The sequence below is a fragment of the Streptopelia decaocto genome (genome assembly GCF_964273445.1).
Source record: "Streptopelia decaocto genome assembly, chromosome: Z".
In the NCBI taxonomy this organism is placed as follows: domain Eukaryota; kingdom Metazoa; phylum Chordata; class Aves; order Columbiformes; family Columbidae; genus Streptopelia; species Streptopelia decaocto.
Window position 1 is genome coordinate 69,515,649 of NC_138657.1, and position 13,828 is coordinate 69,529,476.

A 13,828-nucleotide genomic window follows, 5' to 3' on the forward strand; every position below is an offset into this window, starting at 1 on the left:
GTGAATACATCATCCATGTTTACCTTAGTGTATGTGCTCTTTACAAGAGACAGAGGAAGTCTGATGCAGAAAGAAATTTCACATTTTTATGGAGGAAAACTGCAAAAGAAATTACGGGATTTACTGTCAGGGTAATACCAAAAAAGGTGATTCTTTCTTTTTCTTTTCTTCTTTTCTCTTTTATTTCTTTTATTTTTCTTTTTTTCTTCCTTTCCTTTCCTTTCCTTTCCTTTCCTTTCCTTTCCTTTCCTTTCCTTTCCTTTCCTTTCCTTTCCTTTCCTTTCCTTTCCTTTCCTTTCCTTTCCTTTCCTTTCCTTTCCTTTCCTTTCCTTTCCTTTCCTTTCCTTTCCTTTCCTTTCCTTTCCTTTCCTTTCCTTCTTTTTTTTTCTTTTCTTCTTTCTTTTTTTTCTTCTTTTTCTTCTTTTTTTTTCTTATTTCCTTTCCTTTCCTTTCCTTCTTTTTTTTCTTTTCTTCTTTCTTTTTTTCTTCTTTTTCTTCTTTTTTTTTTCTTATTTCCTTTCCTTTCCTTTCCTTTCCTTTCCTTTCCTTTCCTTTCCTTTCCTTCTTTTTTTTTCTTTTCTTCTTTCTTTTTTTCTTCTTTTTCTTCTTTTTTTTTCTTATTTCCTTTCCTTTCCTTTCCTTTCCTTCTTTTTTTTTCTTTTCTTCTTTCTTTTTTTTCTTCTTTTTCTTCTTTTTTTCTTATTTCCTTTCCTTTCCTTTCCTTCTTTTTTTTCTTTTCTTCTTTCTTTTTTTCTTCTTTTTCTTCTTTTTTTTTTTCTTATTTCCTTTCCTTTCCTTTCCTTTCCTTTCCTTTCCTTTCCTTTCCTTTCCTTTCCTTTCCTTTCCTTTCCTTTCCTTTCCTTTCCTTTCCTTTCCTTTCCTTTCCTTTCCTTTCCTTTCCTTTCCTTTCCTTTCCTTCCCTTTCCTTTCCTTCCCCTTCCCTTTCCTTCCCCTTCCCTTTCCTTCCCCTTCCCTTTCCTTCCCCTTCCCTTTCCTTCCCCTTCCCCTTCTCCCCCCGCTTCCTCATTGAGATCACCTGGGCAATCTCAACGTCTTTGCTGAAGCAGCTAGGTGGTAGCTGTATGTCCCGCGGAGGAGAAGAAGCCTGTCTTGCCGGGTCCGGATCCTGAGCTCAAGCGCCGTGACAGGGCCCTGACACGGTCGCTCCGGGACGCGCATCGCGCAGGCACCGCGAGGAGGCCGTGGCCAGGCACCGGGACCCCAGGGCGGGAAACGAGGGGTGCCGGCGGGAGGGGCGGAGGCAGAGGCAATTTGTTTCAGATTAACTGGTAACATCTCTGACCAAACAAGCGGCGAGGATCTCCCGCGTTTGGCAATGTAATCTGCTCCCAACGGCGCGGGGAGAGGGCAAGATCAAAGCATTCCTCCCGGGGAAATTGCACCCGGGATTGCCGTTTGTTTAGCCTGCCCTAACCTCGCTAATAAATTTCCCGGGAGGAGGGAGGTCTGGGGAGGCGAGGAGCGAGGGGACGGCGGCACCTGCACCTGCACGCCCGCCAGCCCCGCCGCACGGGAGAGCAATGCAAAGCAGGGCCCAGCTCTAGGGGCCCCGCTGCCACCAGCGCTCACGGGAGCCCTGTTTACAGCCTTTACAGTGCCCCAGATCTGCTCTTTCTCTCCGCTTTTCGCGGTCGGGGACCCTGCTACGAGCGGCGCAGCACCCGCCGCAGCCTGCACGGCCGAAGGATCCATCCCCGGCCCCATCGGGGTCGGGCACATCTCCATCCCGCCTCAGGCAGCGCAGATCCCAGGGGCACCCCCGTGGCAAAGCGCGGGGTGAGGGGAGGCACGGGAAAGGGTGTACAGAGAAGGCTCTGAAGGATCCCGGCAGCATCCCAGCAGTCCCGACTTCGGGCCGCCGCTCTGGGCACACGGACCCGCAGGGACTGGCGGGAGGGCCTGGCGCTCCAGTGGGGAGCGTTGTAGCGGGGCAGGTGGATACACAGCTGCACATCACGGGCTGCGCTGCTTTCCGTCGCGTGGAAATCAGTGCCGTTGCCCGCACGGCATGGCGCGGCATCTGCCGGTGTCGGCTCACGGCAGGCGCCGCTGGCACCGCGGGCCGAAGCTGAGCGGGAGCAGAGGTCCCGCGGTGCAGGAATGGGAGCAGCGGTGCCGGACACGGCTCTCCGCCTTCCCCTCCCGCGGGTGCGTCCCGCCGGAGGACGGCAGAGGCACGTCTGCTTCCCGGCGAGAAAGGGAGTGGGAGGCTGGAAGGGAGAGGGCAAACGCGCCACGGAGCCCAGTGCAAACAAGAGGAGAAGAAGAAAGTTATACAAACACGCTTTAAAATAATGGCTGGGTTTCACAGTTCCCTGTGGATAAAGTAAACAGGAGGCGAATTGTTTTGTAATTTACTCCAGCGGCCCGCAGAATCGTACTTTGTAATTTGGTGTCGGTTTACAAGCAAAAGGGACTTCTGCTTCCTAACCTAGCAGGTCCTTTGTCATGCCTGTGCCTTTTAAGAGGGACCCCAAGGGGGAAAGTGGAATTCCTTGGGTATTTGCCTTTTAGTCATGCTCGTAAGTCAAACAGTAGCCAGGGTCTCTTTTGGGATGAAGAATACCTGCCGTCGAGAGGTGCGCTTCATTCTCCCTGCTTCCACGGCTCACCGGAGGTGCTGCAGTCCGAGGAGGACAAACGCTGTTTCGGACAAAAGCCCTCTCCCTCTCCCTCTCCCTCTCCCTCTCCCTCCTCTCCCTCTCCCTCTCTCCCGCAGGTGTCCGCAGCCGCCGGGGCGAGGGGAAGGGCCGGTGCCCTGCCCGGACGGCGGCAGAGCCCAGGCCCGTCCCGCCGCCTCCTGGCGCCGCCTGCGCCACTCGCCCGTTGGCCTCTGTCCCGAAGGGCTGCAAGAGCCGGCCCGTGCGCTCACCGTGAGTGGGTGCCCGTGTTTATTATACACATGAACATAATCAGTATTTATTATACAGACGCGCCGCTCAGGGAAAGAGCAAAATATTTTCCATTTTCCGAGAATAGCTTCGGCCCTATCTTCTGCATATCATTAGTTTTCGATCAGCACACTGGTGGGGAATTGGTGCTCTACGGCATGCCTTTTTTTTTTTTTCTTAATTTTCTTCTTTTCCTCTGGATACCCTGTTGAAATTGTCTAGTTCTTTCCCTGGCCGGTGCCGAGTGCGGCCGAGGTGTATTCTGTCCCTTTTTGTACCCGCGGGAATTCCCATTTTCACCAACGGAGGCACCGAACTCGTAACATCCCTCTGGCACGGCCCCTGCAATGTCGATCGCCCCCTGTTTTGGGAGAGCAGCGACATTCCCCAGTTTTCGAAGGGTAGCCTCCGTCTGGAAGTGTAGGGGAGAAATTTACTCAACGGCTCAAGGCTCGGTGGAAAACATCACTGAGTGGGGGGGAATGCTAAAAAAGAAACGAATATATTCCCTCGCCTTAATTCCCCACAGGGCAGGAAAACAACACCGATTCCGTTGTATTTTCAGACTTGGAAAAAAAGCCATTGTCACGAGTCCCCTCCACTCGCGAGGCGAGCAACGCGAAAGACCGCAAACGAAAAAACGCATTAGCTGTTTCAAGCTTTTAAATCCGCGGCCCCGGCGCGCTCCCCGGTTAGGGGGACGCAGCTCGCCCACGGAGCAGGTTTCTTAGTAGTCACCATCACGCGCGTTATCGTCTTTTTTCCCTTTCTTTCCTTCCCCCTCTCTTCTTTGCCCCAAAATTAAAGCTCATTAGTCCACCAGCCGTGCACGCTTCCCGCTCGGCGCAGCTGTGCCAGGGGGTGGCAGGACGCGCCCCCCCCCCCCCCCCCGCCCCTCACTCCCGCCCGCACCCACGAGCGAGCGACTGGCACTCGCACGGCGGGGGGGGGGCGCGGCGGTGGAGGTCCTGGCCAATCAGAGCGGCGCCCGCGCGGCGCGGGCCCAATGGGCGGCGCGGGCGGCGGCGGCGGGCGCTGATAACGCGGCGGGGCCGGCGCGGCGGGCACTGTGCCGCGGGGCGGGCGCGGCGTGGCGTGGGCGAATCGAGCCGAGTGCCGGGGCAGCGTGCGCACAGCCACGCACGGGTCGGTTCTGCCCGGCCTGGCCCGGCTCGGCCCCGCCGCCCTGCGACCCTCTGACGGCGCGGTGTCCCGGCTGTCGGGGACTCGTGCGCGCCCAGGTGCGGGGATCAGGTGTTCCCTGCCTTCGGCTGGGCTCGGGCAGCGCCGGCCCTGCGACCTGCGGGGAGGTGGGAGCTGAGTGCTGCCTGTCGGCCTCGGGCGCTAAACTTGGGTAAGAGCAAAGAGTGGGAGGAAAGAGGGGGAGGTCGGGCGGGAGGAGGTGGGGGCCCGAAGACACCTCTTCCGCGGTGCAGAGAGCTACAGGAAAAAGCCCATACAGTCTCCGGTCGCTGCAGCGGACAGCGGCGGTATGTGAAGCCCGGGCGTTCCCTACCTGTTCGCTAAGTCTCAACGCAGCAGTCAGGCGGGTTGTCAAGATCCTGAAATAAACGGTCTCTGTGGAGAGCTAACAGCCCCGCAGCCCTGACGCGTTCGGCATCGCCTTGGGTTTGCTGTTTCTCCATTCACATCCTCCGTCACTGGGGACGCGCTTCTGCCTGCGCCGGGCGAGCGCAGTTATGCGGGAAGCCGGGGCGGGTGGGGGTTATGCAGCCGTCGAGGCTAAGCTGAGCCCCGCGTGAGTCGTGGGGCAGAGACCCGAGCAGGCAGAACGGAGGGAGGTGATATCCCGAGCGAGATTTGCCGTGACTTTCCGACGGGGGCGTATCGGTGGCGGGCACCTCAGGAGCCGGGTATACCCGGGCTGCCGTCCCGCCGCGGGGGCGGGCGGCCTGACCCCTCTCTTGCAGCTGTGCCGCCGAGGAGCCATGGCTGAAGAACGCGCCGCCGCCGACTGGGAGATCGACGTGGAGAGCGTGGAGGGGGAGGCGGCCGAGGTCCCCGGCGCGCCGCGCAGCAGCGCCGGCCCGGAGGAGGAAGAGGAGGAGGAGGAAGGCGAAGAGACAGCGGCAGCCCCGCGGCAGGGCGAGCCGCGGAAGCTGAGCCGCACTCCTAAGTGCGCCCGGTGCCGCAACCACGGCGTGGTGTCGTGCCTGAAGGGGCACAAGCGCTTCTGTCGCTGGCGTGACTGCCAGTGCGCTAACTGCCTGCTGGTAGTGGAGCGGCAGCGCGTCATGGCCGCCCAGGTGGCGCTCCGACGGCAGCAGGCCACCGAGGTGAGAGGGGACGGGACGGGTCGGGACGGGACAGGGCGGGCGGCTCCCGGGCTGACGGCGTCCCCCGATTGCTCTCATAGGACAAGAAGGGGTTGGCGGGGAAGCAGGCGAGCCTGGAACGCAAAGCCGTCTACCAGAGGCACGTCCGGACCCCGAGTCTCCTGGCTAAGAGCATCCTCGAAGGTAAGCGCATCACCGCCTCTCTACCGGCTACCCCAGCCCCTCAGCACCGGTTGCCAGCGGACAAACCCCCTCTGTCCCGGGAAAACCCATAGCTCCCGGCCGACCCGCCGTTGCTCACGGACACGCGTGTAATTCAGCGTTAAAGCTCCCTCGGAGCATCGGCCCACCGCGCCTGCCCTTCGTGGCTGGAATAGATGTGGCAGAATTTCAGTTCCTCCCCCGCTCAAAATAGTGCCTGAAATGCTAGCGACGGTAATTTGAAATTTGAGAGTTACTGTTACAAGCTGACATTCTTTTTACATGACTAGCCAGCAGTGTTTTGCAGTGCAGGGTAATTTATTTGCGGGTGTTTTTATCAGCAAATGAGTAAATCAAGTATTGTTTTTTTTTTTTCTTTTGACCTGAACGCCTAACGCAGCGGCACTGTTTGCTGCGTTATCAGTAGTAAGATATGCAGAAAAGGCTGCTGATTTTTTCTTTTTCCTGTCGAAAATATTGCCCGTGGAAGAATGACATTTTAAACACGGATATTTTAGTGAGAGAGTGTCTTTTTTGTCCCCTACTCCCTCTTTGGAGAGTGCCCAAATTTATTTCTATGTCTGCTTTAATTACTTTCCAACCTGTAGCCCTGTAAAGCATTCTAGTTCCCAAATCTAGATTCTTCCTCTCTTTTTTTTTTTAAATTCTTTTATTTTCCTGTACAAATGCAATTAAAATTTTGTTCTGTTAGAAACCTCTAATTTTCATCTACTGTTCACTCTTAAAAAAACTCCAAATCTTTTCTGTATTCTTTCTTCTAATTTATCTTAACTTTCTTTTTCTTTTCTCCTAGTTCTCCTTGGAGTTTTCTACCATCTGTAGCAATGTGTACATAGTGATTCATCTTAGGAGGATAGAAAAGGCATCAGCTGTAGGCATAGATATCTTCCTTGGCAATGGGGAAACCCGTGTGAGAGGAATGGGAGTGAAAACAGGTAAAACCCTGTTCTCCTTACTCATCTAAGTAGTTCCATTAATTCAATGGAATTATTTGTCTGAGAAGAGTAAACAGGATTGGACCCTAATGGTTATATTAAATGAATCTATTTAGCCTGGTAGCTGAATACACTGGAGAATGGATTTCTATGTTTTATTGAAGTTCTCTTTTAGTTCAGAAGAAATAAAATGTTTGAATAATTTCCGTATTTGTTAAAAAAGGGTAGTTAACTCCTTAAGCTGCATGATGCAATACCAGTCACAACACACAGCAGGGTTTTGCCCTTTTATTTTTTTATCTTTTCTTCTATTTGATCTGTTGTTTTGGAATTGGTCTTTTAAAGTTACGAGTCAGCTAGCTCTGAAGAACACTACACACATCAGAGGAGCAGGGTTTGCTTATCTGCGTTGAAGAAATTGTAGTGACTGTGCTTGGCAGTGCAGGGAGTTGTGCCTTTGTGACACAGGAGTGGATGGTGTCCAGGGCTTGTAGCAAGTGCCCAGCCCCTGGCGGGACTGAGCCCTTTTAAAAACACAGCTTTAACGTTTTTCTTACGCAGCTTCATGCCTAATGCTGCTTTGTTATTTTAGGTTACCGTCCTATTCCAACAGACCCTTACTTGGGAGGGAATTCACCCTTGCCACCCCCTGTAAGTGACAGGATGAGAAAGAGACGGGCTTTTGCTGATAAAGAGTTGGAGAACATTATGCTAGAGAGAGAGTATAAAGAGAGAGAGATGATGGAAGCTACGCAAGCAGCTGCCCTTTTTCTCCCTAACCGCATGGTGCATGGCAGCGAATACAACTCATATAAAACAGCCTTCAACACTGCTCAAGTTGATACTCCAAGCAAGGAGTTTTGTAATTTTTTACCAACTTGCCTTGATCTAACCATGCAGTATTCAGGATCCAGCAACATGGAATTGATTTCTTCAAATGTCAGTGTAGCTACTACCTACAGGCAGTATCCGCTGTCTTCTAGGTTCTTAGTGTGGCCGAAATGTGGCCCCATTAGCGATGCTCTCTTTTACCAGCAATGCCTGTTAAATGCTACTACTGTCCAAGCTCTCAAACCTGGAGCAGGCTGGGATGCCAAGATCTCACAAAGTCAGGACTGTCCAAACACTGAGCACAGCATCGTGTCTCCTAAACTGGAAAATTCACTCGTTCTGACCCACACACAAGACATTCAGCAGCCATGTAATGAGATACCGTGTCTTCCTCAGGAAGCTCGTGAGAGGTCAGCTTTCTCTCCTCCTAAAAGGACTTTCTCTCAGATTTCTGACAAGGATCCTCTGGCTCCCCAGGAACAGGTATTAAGCAAGATCAGCAAAGACAGTACCAAGCCTTCACCACTCAAATACAATCCATTTCAGTCGCTGTTCCAGCAGACATTTCCTGACAGATCAGGAGCAGAGTTGAGAACATCATTTGTGAAAGAGACTTTTGAAGATGCTTCTAAGAAATACAGAGAGTGTACCATTAAAGAGAACCAAAAATACAAGTTTACAATAGACAAATGCGCAAAAGACTTTTTTGGGGCCAAACAGGCCACAACTAAACTTTCAACAACTGAGCCACTGTCATTTTCAGTGGAATCCATCCTGAAGCGACCTTCTTCTGTGGTTGCTAATGTCTCCCAGTGAATGAACTCTACCTTCGGTGTAGAGAATTTGTATGCTTTGCCTTCTGCAGAATTGCTACTGCCTGCCTTGTTTCTTAAAAGATTTGTAAAGACGAGTTTCTGCTGTAAATGGTAATTCTTTCTTTTATCTTATTATCTGAAAATGATGTACATAAATATGCATGTTTTCCTTTCTGAAAAAATAAATATATTTAATTTTTTAAAATTGAAACTGCATATACAGATTATGAAGTGTTGTTATTTTAAGCAGCCCTTCAAGCCACTCAATAAAATGAGATTACCTGCACGCATAGATGTATTTCCTGATTTCTATTTTGTCTCTAGTGTCTCCCAGGCCAGTATGACCTACTTTCAGAACATATTTATTTTTTTAATCTGCTATTATAAATGTATTTACTAGTTATCTTGGTGAGGTAAGTAGTAATTTCTGCTTTGAACCTCCTGCAACTAAGAGAAGAGGTAATAATGGTACTTGTAGGTTGGTGTGAATTCACAAGACTTTTTTTATTAAGTGAAGTTTGGATCATATTCCAAATGCCATTTTTATTCTGAAGAGGGAGTGCATGCTAGTGTAAAAGACTAGTTTATTCCACAGCTCTCTGTAAAAGCTTCTGTTACTAAAGCAGAAGAGTTACTAGATTGGATTGGAGGATAACAGCTCTAGTAAGCTTTTGGCTAAAAGGTCAGCCTCTTTTAAAATCCAGTTTTTGATTTTTTTTCTTTTAAATGTTCAGCTGACTTTACTCTGAATTTCTACCCCCTAAAATATTTCGTTTCTGAAAACATTTTACCTTTGACCAGCAAGAGCCTGAGATTCTTCTGTCATGGTCATACAAACGAGCTTTAGGCTGTAAAAATGATGCTCAGAATCATCACTGCTAATGATAAACCAAGTTATGATCTCTCAGTTTTTTAATTCTATGCCATTTTTCAGGGATAGCACAAATAAAGGGGATTAAGCAGTAGAACTTACTCAGGAATATGAAATGCCCTCAAAGTTGTTGAAAAAGGCATTACTAGCTCTCATTACAACTCAGTTTGAAGCTTTCTAGATGTGTGACTTTGTAAGTTTTTCCTCTGTAAGTTACTGTTAGTACATATAGTGCTAACCGGTAATCCCCCGGTTACCTTCCTTTCTTAACATTTTTATCCTGCAGACAGTGCTCAACCAATTGAAAGGAGCTGAGTTGTGCTTTTTTTTTTTGTTTTTGTTTTTGTGTGTTTTTTTTGTTTTGTTTTTGTTTTGTTTTTGTTTTGTTTTTGTTTTGTTTTTGTTTTGTTTTTGTTTTGTTTTTGTTTTGTTTTTGTTTTGTTTTTGTTTTGTTTTTGTTTTGTTTTTGTTTTGTTTAATTATTGTTTTCTAGGGACAATTTCTATTTGGTATTTGTGAGCAAGAATGTAATATTTCCTGACTTTGTAATACTTGCTGCACAGGTGAAATACTTGTTTTGCTATGAATAAATCTGAGACTGTGAATTTCTGATCCTGTGAGTATCTCTGAAAGTGTTCAGTGCTTCTGCTGGGAGTGATGTTGCTGAATAACACAACCCTTTTCATGGATGGGAGAAGTTGTCTGTTGTGAGTGCTTCTTTAAAGCAACAAACACATTAGAGAAAACACGATTTATGTAATGTGTACATTTTTACATGACACATCTTACAAAGCACATAAATATTTAATGTCAGGAATGCAAACAAATTTGTTTTAATTTAAAAGAAACTCTGGCACTAGCAGAGGTTTCACTTTTCAAAAGCATTCATATGCACTAGATTTTTGTCTAGCCGAAAATACATTTCAAATGCAGTAAGATGCTTTTCGTTTTTTCAGACTCTGTCCTTTATCCACTTTTCATTAGAGGGGAATTTTAGCTTAGTTGAGATCTGAATCTGCTTGTTAATCTAGCAGTCAGACCATGCAAAGCAGCTTTCACCTGGAGTAAATGGAGTGAAATCCTTCATGTTTCTTATTTATTTGCTTTTACAGCAGCTTCCTTTTTTTTGGCTTAGTTTAAATACTAACAAGGGGTTTTAATTTAAGCAGGGTTTCCTTTGTTATTAAAAATAGGATTTTTGTTTTGTTTTTTTGAGCTGCTGGCATAAACTAGGATGACAGATGAAAGAGAGTTCAGCAATCTATGTAGAGAGCCAATATTGGATACTGGAATTAGTCCTGGATAAATATTTTGTTGCCTGACAATGTGTGCATCTAAAATTGTTCAATTTCACATCTGAAATATTTTTCCAGGCAGTGAGTTGTCTTTATTTATCTCTTAAAAAAAGACCAGAAAACCAAACCCCTCCAACAGGCTGCTACCTCCTGACCTTTTAGAGAACCAGTTGATCTGAACAAATTCAAACTCTGAAGATATACTGAGCACTCATATATACATTTATGTATACACACACACATTCATACATATGTGTGTTCCAGATAGCTTTGTTCAAATTCAATCATCAGAAGAGAAGTGGCATTTCTATTACTATTTGAAAAAATGTGATTCTTGAGGTGAAACTCAGGCAATTTTTTTGCTTTGCTTAACAAATTAGTCTCACAGGAGTCAGCATTTGGCCACCTTGTCTTGCTGTCACTTGCTCACGTCTTGCTTCAGTTCCATTAGCTATTTCTCCCTGTTCTTCGTTCTCTTTTATTCCATAGACCCTGGACCTTACCGTTTAACGATCTTGAAAGCTTGTTGTACCCAGATAATTTTTTCCTTTCCTTTCCTTTCCTTTCCTTTCCTTTCCTTTCCTTTCCTTTCCTTTCCTTTCCTTTCCTTTCCTTTCCTTTCCTTTCCTTTCCTTTCCTTTCCTTTCCTTTCCTTTCCTTTCCTTTCCTTTCCTTTCCTTTCCTTTCCTTTCCTTTCCTTTCCTTTCCTTTCCTTTCCTTTCCTTTCCTTTCCTTTCCTTTCCTTTCCTTTCCTTTCCTTTCCTTTCCTTCTTTCCTTTCCTTTCCTTTCCTTGTTAGAAAGTGTATAAGGTCTGTTTTTCATGGAAAGCATGATTAGTAGCTTGAGCAAGATAGTGTATGCACAGACAGCGTGTGATTTTCCTCACACCTATTTGCAGTGGATGTATAGCACTCTTGCCTCTTTCAGCCCTGTGCTTCTCCAGAGCAGAAGAAGCCACTTGTTGGTGTGTGCTGATGCGGCTATGCAAACTCCTGAAGAAGAGGAGATATCATTGCCCTGAAGCTGCCTAGCACTTACTGTTAGGCAGTGCCTCCCTGACAATAAATCAGCTGTTAAAATGTCCTATTCTTGTTTATGCTCTCTTGTGGCATTTGTTGGGTGTGTGGAAGTCTGTATCTCCTGTACAGTGTGGCTAGTTTCCTCTGAGTATGAGATGCTCCTTTGTGCTGTGCTCATGGGCATCAGGTTGCATTTCCCTTCTGACCTCAGTTTTTCTTATGCAAGGGTGGAATACGCTTGTTGGGAAGCTCAGCTTTAGGGCTGGGATAGGATGTCAAGAACCTGTGCTCACTGTGGGGCACAAAATGGTCATGGAAAAGAGTACAAAGAATTATTATTCACTTGGTCTGCAAAATACTACCCTCATGGCATTTTCAGAGACAACCAGCTACTTGTTGGAAGCATAGGCCCTCCATATGCATGCAGAGACAATTTTTTTTTAATAGGTCTACAGAGATGTATAAGTGTATAGAACTAGAAGAACTGGAAATTAATAGTAATCCAGACAGTGCCTGGCTAACTACCCGGCCTGGTGGGAAGGAGTGGGCAGTGGTGGCGTTACTTAGACAAGGGATAGGTTATTGACAGCTGCTGCAGTGACAGTGCTTCTGCCTCATGTGGCAGAGGAGAACTGAGATGGGCCGTGGTGAGTGGGGGGAGAGTCCCTGCTCAGCTGGTGGGGGCTGCTGGCTTTCTCTTGGGCGCTTGCCTTCTGGAGGTGACTAACACCAGCACTGCTGGCTTGCCACGACGCCTGCCTTAAAGCTGTCATTTGTCTTTGATGTCTTTGAATCAGCATATCGAGCTTCTGGCCTTAAGGTAGGTCAAGACACAGAGTTTGGTGAGAAGGCTGGATAATCATACAGGAGTCATTCAGCTGATGTCACAGCTGAAAGGCCTGTGAAATCAGAAGCTGCATGCATTTGCATTCTGGCCTGAGAAAAAGACTTAGCTCTGTACTGTCTGCTTGGCCTCCTGCTATGACGGAGATTGTTCTGAATTTTGCAGCCTGAGCTCCTTATCAACTTGGGATCATAAAAGCGCTTCACTTTTTGGCCAGCTATGAGGACACAAGTCCCTGTAGAGTTGATGGCTCTGAAGCTGAACATTAAACAGCTCCCAGTTGCTATTGTTCTGGAACTAGAGAATATGACACTTGATCCATTTCTTTAGGTATTGAACAGGGAAGTATGTTCTCATTTTGATTTGGCAGCTTGTTTGCAAAATCAAGTCTTTCAGCTCCTGTACCCAACACTTTCCATTCAGCTGACCTTCATGTAAAAGCTGGCACCAGGAGTCTGTCTGTGATGGATGAGATTCTCACTGTATCACTAAGTTCGTTCTCTGAATTTCTGCCAGCTGAACGGCATAAAGTACATATAATGCCTTCTTTAACTCAGTGATCAAGCATTTTCTGTTTGCTTGCATTGAAACCAAGACAAACTGTGACTTATGCAAGAAGGGCTGCTGGGGAAACATGTGTGGGCAGGTGGAAACCAGTGGCAGGAATGTCAGCGTGACTGGGGAGACCAGTTGGTGTTTTATGGAAGGGAGCATCCCTCTTCATAAGTGATGAATGCATGCAACCTGGAAAAAACCTCAAATTGTTCAACATCATCAGTTCCTTCTCTTCCTGTCCTAAACACCAGCCCTCCTTGAACAGACTGCAATGGTTTTCCCATACAGATACAGGTCAGAAATCAGGTTAATGGGCTGCAGCCACCCCTTTTGTTGTCATTTTGAGTTCATAGCCCAAAGCCAGTGAGCTGCAATTGTGAACAATCTCCTGCAGTATGGGGGCTGATGCTGGTACTACTCTATGGTCAGAAACCGAGGGCAGGAATCTAACCCTCGCCCTCCAAACTTTGCATGAATATGAAACCATTTGGGTCTCTGGAATGAAAACTCACCATCTAACCTGTGTGTTACTATAGGACACACTGCTGTGTCTAGTTTTTGCTGACAAACAAGAGCTTCCACAGTGACCAACACAAAAGTTGGTCTCAACATATTCAGTTATGTTGATATATTATGGTGAAAGAATTGGAAGAATGAACAGTTACATTGGAAGAGGGCAGTGACCCTTTTCTCAATCTTTGTAAAAAATAATTACAGCCGAAATTGACCCAAGGAAAAGCAAAAAAACCTGCATAGGAAAGACTACTGATGTGTACACCAACTGGAGCCTATTAAGACATGTACTTGTCCTTGCATGATCAAGTCTAGATGTAAATTTAGAAGTGATACAAATATTTCAGGAATGTCAGATTTCACAGTCGCACTGTCTGCCTGACAGACTCTGCATCTATACCTCACTGTAGTTGGCCCAATGTGGGCTTAAAACAGTGAGTAGATTTTTCACTTATTCCTTGGAAATCCAGTTGGGCAGGGAAGAGGTTAGTTAAACTAGTACCATGTGTGATATACAGTTTCTGTATTTGTGGATCAACACCTAATAGTGGCATGTATTACACCCAGCCTGGTTTTCATCTACCCGTTCTATTTCCACACAAAGAATCTCTTACATGCGTTGGCCATGGCCAGACTCCTCTTTTCTAAGTCAGACAGAAAACATGGGTGAACTGTCCACTTTCAGAGGTGGCTTGCCTCTGGGTGATGGAAAGCACTC

The 13,828-nt window shown here is 47.3% G+C and overlaps 1 protein-coding gene across 1 annotated transcript; it reads left to right on the top strand.

Annotated features, from left to right (window-relative positions):
• Nucleotides 1–4,861: 4,861 nt before the first annotated feature.
• On the top strand, nucleotides 4,862–8,013 carry DMRT2 (doublesex and mab-3 related transcription factor 2; the record flags this gene model as incomplete). The annotated part of the gene is made up of 3 exons (XM_082074907.1): nucleotides 4,862–5,209; nucleotides 5,290–5,392; nucleotides 6,959–8,013. The coding sequence occupies 3 exons, from the start codon at nucleotides 4,862–4,864 to the stop codon at nucleotides 8,011–8,013; spliced, it is 1,506 nt and encodes a 501-aa protein (XP_081931033.1).
• Nucleotides 8,014–13,828: the final 5,815 nt, after the last annotated feature.